General features: G+C 39.0%; 1 protein-coding gene across 2 annotated transcripts in view; it reads left to right on the forward strand.

Moving 5' to 3' along the window:
- Positions 1–3787: 3787 nt before the first annotated feature.
- Positions 3788–9143, forward strand: part of gabrg1 (gamma-aminobutyric acid type A receptor subunit gamma1) — a 14433-nt gene continuing 9077 nt past the window's right edge. Inside the window, exon 1 of one of the 2 annotated variants that reach the window (XM_037694716.1) lies at positions 3788–4066. In XM_037694716.1, coding sequence (XP_037550644.1) covers positions 3987–4066 — 80 coding nt within the window. In that variant the 5' untranslated portion in view covers positions 3788–3986. The remainder of the gene's footprint in view (positions 4067–9143) is intronic. The other variant, XM_037694717.1, reaches the window with a different exon arrangement.

Here is a 9143-nt window from a genome sequence, read left to right on the forward strand (position 1 = left end):
GGGTACCACAAATGCAAAAGAAAAAGAACCCCAACCCCAAGAGTTAACGTGGACGACCAGGAGACAGTTCAGAGCAAAACAGGCTTTCAGGTGGGAGGCCCAGAGACCCTCCCGAACGAGGCAAGAGTTCAGACAGGTGCCCAGAAAACCGTCCATTTTTGGGCAAGAGTGGTGACCACCTGGACCCTCTTGGACTCGGGCTGAGGAGAGGTGAAGAGACCACCAGGGAGGCTGTGGTGGCAGGTGGAGAGTCCACAGGAGAGGCTGCTGCTGCTGAGTTGTTGCTGTTTATGCTCTTATTAATGTAACTTCTGAACGGAATGCGGTTTATTTCCACAGATGTTGGTTTAAATCAAAGAATTCAGGGTTTTTGACCTTTTCATTTGCAGCTTTCAGGATGGAGAACCCCTCAATTAAAATACTGGGTCTGCATCTTCAAACTTATTGGTTTCACTTAAAGATTTCCTGAACAATAGTTGCAAAACATTAAGGATTACAAGTCAAATTTAGTTTCTTTAATCATCTTGTTGTCTGTATTTTTTTCAACAGTGGTAAATTGTGCTTTAATCCTAGTTGTTGTTACTAAAGAGGAAGTTTCAGAGTTTTAATTAGTTCTCTGGCATAGAAGATGAGCCGATGCAAAATTAATACACACTTTGTGAATTTAATTGTTTTAAATCTTGACATTCTTTTGAATAACAGAAAGATTCAGAAAGTCAAACAAGCTTTGATCCTGGTTAAAGTGGAGACACAGACAACACGGATCAGTAACTCTCATCAGGGCGTCCTCATCAATATTCAGCGAGCTGTTGACCTTCTAAAATGTAAAAGTGGACAAAGAAGTCTTGTATTAAAAGCTTAATTATGGTTAATTTGTTCTACACTGGTGTAGTTTTACTCCAAATTAAACAAAAAACTTTACTGATATTGCATGACATTATACTCTGAGATGACTGTTTCCTTCAGGTAACATTTGCTGACAAATGCTGCCGATGGCCCAAAGGTGAGCCAGGAAGGAGATTATTCACACATAATAAAAGCCTTTGTAAGCAGCCTCGCTGATCTGTTGAGCCGATGCTGCAGCTGTAATTATATTTCTGATCTGAGAAGTGAAGCTGCTGGGAAAACAGCTAATCAGAGGGCTGCTAGGTGGCATTTTGCTTTACATGCTGATTGTGTCAGAGAATCAGCGTGAGACCGGAGCAAACTATTAATGCTAATTACTTTTTACAGCCCTCAAAGCCAGAAGCCAGGTAATTAATGTGCATATGTGGCAGTGATGTTATGAGGACTAAAAGACATTAAATATGACCTTTTTTTAAATTCTGATGAGCTGCTTTAAAGATATGACATCATACACATGTAATATGGGATCTTTTTTACATTAGAGTAAACTAATTTAACCTCAGAATAATTATGGTGACTGATAGTTGATTAAAATAGTGTTGAGATTTTAAGTGGAATTAAAACAAGAAATAAATGGGGGATTTTTGGATACAAACTGAAAAGGCTCTAAAGTGACTTAAATTTTGTTCTGTGGACAAAAACATTTATCAGATTGATTTGAAACTAGTTTTTTTTTTCCTATTACGTTTTATTTTACTGTTAAAGAAATAAATTCAGTGTTTTTTTTTCATATTGGCTCCCATGATAAAACCATTTTTTCCAATTTTTTTAATCTATTTGTTTTACTTCAAGCTTTGAACACTTTAAAAGGTTCCTAATCTTCTGTTAGTTCTCTACCTATCCTGCAACTTTGGAAAACCCCATATTAAAAACATCAAAATACCATACCATACCATACCATACCAATTTATTTATAGAGCACTTAAAACAGCAACAAGGCCAACCAACGTGCTGTACAAAAGAAAACAAACATGCACAGCGGACAGGAAAACATAAAATAGAAATACAGATACAAATAGCAAAATGTGCTGCTCAGTCAGAATTAATGTGACTTCTGGAAGCAACACATCATATGTAGAAACTAAATTAGCAAAATCCTGACATATTTTTATGCAATAACATAATTTTGGTAAATTTAAGTAATTTTAATTAATTTGAAGTAATTTGGAAATTTTAATTAGTAAGATCTCAGCATCTTTGGAGCTCTAGACGCAGTGGTTCCCAACCCTGGTCCTTGAGGAACACCATCCTGCATGTTTTAGTTGTTTCCCTGCTCCAACACACCTGATTCAGTGATTTGATTACTTCCTCATGCTCAAGCCTGTAACTCACCCATTTATTAAAATCAAGTGTGTCTGAGCAGAGAAACAACTAAAACATGCAGGGTGGTGTTCCTCAAGGACCAGGGTTGGGAACCCCCTGAAGAGCTCAGACATACATCACAGCTGAAACTTCATTTAAGGTTTAAACGGGTCACAGAAATTTGGACCTTAATTTAAGTTTCCAATAGTTTTGACCTATTTATCGTTTAGGTCTTATGATTTTCAGAGATTTTCCCACAGTCCGTTTAACTTAATGTAGAGGATGACGATGTCACACACTAACGTTTGAGTTGTCTTACATTTTACAAACTTTTGTAGACTCTTTTTATTTACACATTATCAAAATATAGGTACTTTCTTTTCTTTCACTCAGTACATCTCCCACTGATGTAGGACTTTTATTTTTCTCTCAAATCTCCCCTGAGTGCAGACTACATACTCCCAAAGTCCCACTGACTCCCATTAAATCTGAGCTTTGACTTTGTGTTTCTTGAAAACATTTAAGTGGATGATTTCTTTAACTGTATATAGTATTATATATTTTCTATATAATCTACAATTAATACATATATCAATAAAAATAAAAATCACACTCTGGCCACCAGAAGTTTTGGTCGCTTGTGGTTCAAAATTGATTTAGATATTAATTATAATTTTCACACAGCAACAGTTTTCTTTTGATACTCAATTTGTTGTTTGTGTCTTCCTGTTTGATAATGACTGGTACAGTGTAGCCCTCCTCCCGCCTCTGTTCCCAAGAAAAGGTGGGAATCACCATGGCAACAAGTGAGTCAGAAGACTGTCATCGGATTCTTGTGTTCATCAGCAGGTTTTTTTTAGTGTACTTATTCTTTTCTTTTTCTTTTTTGAAACCAGAGTTAGAAACTAAAGTTTGTAGATATTCTTCAAAATAAGAACATGACTTTGCCATTTTTGTTTTATTTTTCTTTGTATTTATTATTCTATCATGGCTGCCTCCATAAATTCTGTAGAATTTGAATATTTCAGCCATGAACTAAAAAAAAAAAAATCCTTAACAAATAGAGGAAGTGGTTTTACCCTGGAGTTTCAAAATAAATCTTGTATGCACCTTTCAAAATAAAAGTTGTTGTCATTACTAAGTCCCAAATCACGACTAATTTTATAGAAGGAAAGTTGGTATTAAAGTTTCAGGGTATTAACATGTTCTGGTTTACCTTTTACTGGGTTGGACCAAATAAATGTTAGCTCTAGCCTTGCTGACTCAGAAATCAGGAAAACTAACAATGAAATACATGAAACACTTTCCAGTGCAAGGTGCCCTTGAGCAAGGTGCTGAATCAGTTCAGAAACTGCTCAGGCTGTGTTGAATCTTCTGCACATCCAGTTAGAGAGCAACTCCTGCAAATTGGACCAAGCACGGTGTCAAACAGAACCCCGTTTGTCAGTTATTTATTAACCGATTTTACAGACGTCTCCAATCACCGAGTTCAGTCATTCTGAGGAAAGGAGGGATATTTTTACCGCCGCCTGTTAGAGAGCAGCATCTGTCACAGCAGCATGTTAACGGCACTGCAGATGGACTAAAGCAGAGTCAGCCCCCCGGCAGCAGCAGCAGCATCCTCCCCCTCCTCACTCACACAACATGGGTCTATCCCTCTCATCTCACACCCTCTCCTCTTAACCATCAGCCTCTGCATTTAGTCGTGATCCAACAGAAAAAAAAAAAAAAACACTACAGTTTCCAGCGGAAACAGCATCTCCTCATCCAGCTGCGGAATGAAGCTGCTGTTTTTCTCAGCAGCACTGCGGGAAGAAACCATGAATCCCTGGCTGCTCTTGGCGCTGCTCGGTCTCTGGTGAGTGTGCAGCTCTGATTCCTCCGTCATGATGTGAATAAGGCAGGTTTGTCCGGATGAAAGACTGCAGACGGTGCTGGCAGAGCTGTGGCCTTGACAGGGAAAATGTGATATTATTTGACTTAAAACATGTCCAACAAGCCTGAGCTTTGAAATATGTTTTAAAGGCAAATAAAGAGGGTTGTTTTAAACAGTGGAGGAATGTGATGTACTCATCTCTGGCTGTCAGCTGGTCACAGGCGTGTGAATTCTGCTCTGCTTGGTTGAAAAAGGTAGTTTTTATCTGCAGAATGTGCTTTTCTTATAATTTTCTGCACCCCAGCTTTTGTTCTTTACAATTTTACATACAGTTAGACTGCATTTTAAAAAGCTAAGTCCTAAAAACACAAGTTATCCACGCACTGATCCATCAAAGCAAACGCGCCTGCTACACGTCAGGAGCTTCAGCTAATGTTCCTTTAAAATGCTGGATTTGTGGTAAAACACTGAGACTGTGGCAGAACTGTCTGCGCGACTCGAGAAGTTTTCAATTTGCTGGGATTTTCATCACAATAAGAGTTGAGTTCAACACACTGAAACCATTCAGTGTTCAGGATGATAATGCAGAAATGGAAATTCAACAGTGGAGGAAGTGATGGAAGGTGGTGCAACTTTGGAAAAAACTTCATTGTGAAGGACACATGTACATTATTAGTACTCACAATACTATAGTTTTTCTTGCATTTTTCCGCTTAGCTCAGACATTCTTGTCCTCTTCCACCACACTGAATTTGCGCAGATGTCAGGATGAAGCTACAGGAATCACGTCAGTGCTACGATGTGAAAATGACCTTGTGACTATAATGATCTTAGTCTATGAGGTCAGCTTGATCAGTCCTGCTGTAAATTCTCAACAAAAAAAAAGAATCACGCTTGTTCTGCCTTGTCTATGAATAGCCAGGACATGACATAAAGGTGATTCCAACTTCTGCCCAACTCAAGCAGGCTATGGGATGGGGTTGTAATTATATAGAGAAAAGTCCTACAACATCAGGGTGAGTCCTGTCCAAAAAAAAAAACCCAACAAAATGTAAATTTTGTCATTATTATTCCTCTTAATTAAGTTGAACAAAATACAGTTATCTTACACTTAAAAAAAATCTTAACATAGATGGCAGCTCACCCCTACAAACTCCTCACAAAACTATTTACACACGACTAATGGTTGATGTGGCACAGCAGGTCAGGTGTGGCTGATTGGGATGTGCAAAACAGATGCGACGTCATCATTCCGCAGCTCATCTTTATGCATCTTCACTCATCAGGCAGCCAATTCCCGTTCAGCGTTTCGGTTTCTTCCGTCCAATCACATCTGGTTACCTGGACACTAACTAACATACACGTACATTAGATTCTCTGTCACACGCACAAATCTATACGACAGCAGTCATATAGTGAGTTTACATGGGACAAAATCATCAATACACTGCTTTAGCTGCTAACATGTTCTCCCATGCTCCATGCAGGACTCCAGATGGTGCACATCATGATCAGAAAAACACCAAGCCCTTGTTGGGAAGTTATGTTTCTGCTATGAACCATTTGGCCTTATCAAGCGTAATGAAGACTCCACTGCATTTCAGAAATACGACTGAAGATGACATCAAGACCCTACATGGATTTTTCCATAGTTGGGAACGTTTTCAGGTTTTTGTGGGCATCATCATCATACACTGAAGAAAACAGTAATTATAGATACAAGCAGCACAACAGGTTTTAGGTAGGCTTATTTAATTGTTTAGCACAAATAGCTAATCAGTCAATCACATGGCAGAGACTCAGCACCTTTGGGTCTGTTGATGTGGTGATGACGACTTCATGAAGTTTCAAGTGCGACGATAGGAGATTGAAGTGACTTTGAATGTACTGTGGCTGCTGGTTTGAGTATTTCAAAAACTGCAGATTTACTGTGATTTTAACACATAACCATTTCTAGGGTTTGCAGAGTATGGGCCAAAAATATAAAAGATTTAATGAGAGCCAGCCGTGTGAATGAAAATGCCTTGTCGATGTCATTGGAGAATGGACTGACTGGATGGACACATACTCACATCTTTCTTTTAAGCTCCATGTGGAAAACTTGGTAAAGAAACTGAAAATTAAACTGGGTTTCTTTTTCAGAAACAGATCCTGTCTAACCCTGAATGCTAGAAAACGCCTTGTATCTGTGACTTTCCTTCCCTCAATTGATTTTGGTGATATTATTTACATGAACGCTCCTACAAGAACCCTGCAGATGTTGGATGCTGTCTATCATGGTGCACTAAGATTCATAACTGGCTGTGATTATCGTACCCACCACTGCACCCTGTATTCACTGGTTAACTGGACATCATTAACTTCACGCAGACTCTCTCACTGGTACATTTTCATCTTTAAATCACTTCTTGGTCTGCTGCCTTCATACATCTCCTCCTACATGTCTCTGCGTGAGTGCAGCTACGGAGTGCGCTCTCAGGACATTATTACCTGCAGTGTTCCCTCAGTGAGGACTGAACTAGGCAAAAGGGCCTTCTCCTACTCCGCTCCTGTTTCCTGGAATATCTTACAAAAAGATTTGAAGCTCTCGACCTTGACCTCTCTAAGTGGCTTTAAGAATCTGTTGGACTCCTGGCAGGGTCCAATGCTGACATGTTCCTGTTTTTAGTTTTATACATTTGTCTTGGAATCTAGCTGTTTTTTTGGTTTTGTTACCTTTTTCCTTTTAGCCATCCTATTTGTTAAAAAAAAAAAAAAAAAAAAAAAAAAAAAAAAAACTGTAGTATGAGTTTTTATAATTGCTTATTGTTGTTGCTGTTGTCCATTGTTGTCATCTTTCTTTGTTGAAATCAGGTCTCTCTTGTAAATGAGTCCTCGAGGCTCAATGGGATTTACCTGTATAAATAAAGGTTGATTGATGGCTTCATGACAGAAGACCACACCAGGTGGCACTCCAGTCAACCAAAACCAGGAAACTAAGGCTAATATTGATACAGGCTCACCAAAAATGCACATTAGGGAATTAGCAAAACATTACTGGTCTGATAAATCTCTGTTCACTGAACTCCTATTGCCTCCACAGCCTCCATCGCTCAATCAGCAGCTTTGGGATGTGGTGGAACCAGAGATGCGTGATGCTAACATGTCAAAATGGACCCACATCTCTTTGACACAAAGAATTAAGGCAGTTCTGAAAGCAAATGGTGGTTCAACATGGTACTCCATATGGTGAGAGTGTTTTGAGGAAACAGAAACCAACAAGAAAGACCTTTTTGGTGATTAATGTATTATGAGTAGATGCATCACTCAGAAGTAGGATTTCCAAATTCACAGTGATCAGATCTTAGCTGGAATCCTGAAGAGCAAGGAAATGGGTTAATGATCTGTCAGCAGGGGTGATAATGTTGTTGCTGCTCTTTCTTATGGTAGAGGTAGGGATCAGTTGTGGCGAGAGCTGACCCAATGGTTCCAGGGCGAAGGAGGTGAACATCTGAACAATGGTAGGAGACAGGCAAGTGGTAGGAAGGTGTCGAGGCAGCTGAGGAGGCACAGGAGAACTCAAGGTCAACGGAGGAGAATCCAGGGGACAGGAGGATTATTTACTGGAAGCATGGAGGAATATAAAGTAATTAATATTCAGTTTAACTCACGAGTAAAAGGCTAGAACAGAATTAACATTTGGCAGGTAATGCTCCAGCGCTGACTGGATGTCCTCTGCAGCCTTTGATGCTTCTCCTGTTGATCAAGCCAATGATCCTCAAGTGATTAGTGTTTGGCTGTGGCTGCAGGGAGCTGCAGAGCAGAACTCCCACAATCCTGGAAAAATGTAGAATTATTATTTTACTTAAAATTTAAATATTATATCTTGAAATGTGTCTTTTACACTGTTGTATTTTCAGCATTTTAAACAAATTAAAGTTGATGTCTGGAGAAATAACATTTATTTTGACAGTTTTGCACTTCCTGCCAGCTCCGATCTGTTTGTCTGACTGCATATGAACGTACTGTCGCTCAATGAAAAGCCACGTTGTAAATCTAACAAGGTTGAGTCAGGCCGGTTATTAATCCAGAAGAACTGACTTAACCTTAGATTCATTACTGAGCATGCATCAGGCCACATTGTAAAGTTTTAGACAGAAACATTTACGGTTTGAGTACCACAGTCCATTTTACAAGTTTTGTGCCACAACACGGACAAATAAAATGGTCTGATATAAAAATTTCCAAAGAATAAAAAAATATATTTTTAACTGTTTCAAAAGTGACTTCAGTCAGTTTGGTTTTCTCATCCCAAATTTTCTGATTCACCAAACAGAGCACTGTCACTGATAAGTGAACATAGATATAAATATCTGTAAACTATAAGAAAGGTTGCATTATTCAGTCCTTTCCATTACTGCTATATTTCACCCAACCACAGTCTGTCAGGCTAAAGAAATGATCATGGTAACCTGATGTTGCTGTAAGTAATTGAAAGCTCCGATATGAAGGACAAATATTACACGCGTGGTGAAACTCTGCCCACCCCTGAAGCTGTGAGGAATAATAAGATCAAAATGACAGACTGCTGTCAGTTTAACAGATTTGTGAAGCTGTCACTGTTTCTGGCTGCTTACAGCTTTACAGATCAGCCTTGGCAGAGACTGTTTTGTTGATTTAAGTTCTGCGATCAGAGGACATGACTTGCAATAACAAAGCTGATGTGGAATCAGTGAATCGTCAATGAAAGACTCACAGGTTTGAGAACAGACAGCGCTGTGGGTTACAGTACGCTTCGGTTCTTCTGATGGACACTTATGCTCCAAATATGTCAGCATGGGTGCTGCCTTTTTTTTACCAGCTGGTCTCTGATTAAATGAGGGTTTAGAGTCAAATCTGATATCTGATCAGTGATCTGGAGCTGATTGAATTAGTCAATGTGTGATTAAATAATGATGGCAGAGGTTTCTTGTATGGAAGGCTGATCAAATTAGGAACATATTGCTGCTGAAAGAGTTTAATCTTGACAGTAAAGATAGATAGATAGATAGATAGATAGATAGATAGATAGATAGATAGA

The sequence above is a fragment of the Nematolebias whitei genome, chromosome 21, assembly GCF_014905685.2.
Source record: "Nematolebias whitei isolate Nwh7 chromosome 21, NemWhi1, whole genome shotgun sequence".
In the NCBI taxonomy this organism is placed as follows: domain Eukaryota; kingdom Metazoa; phylum Chordata; class Actinopteri; order Cyprinodontiformes; family Rivulidae; genus Nematolebias; species Nematolebias whitei.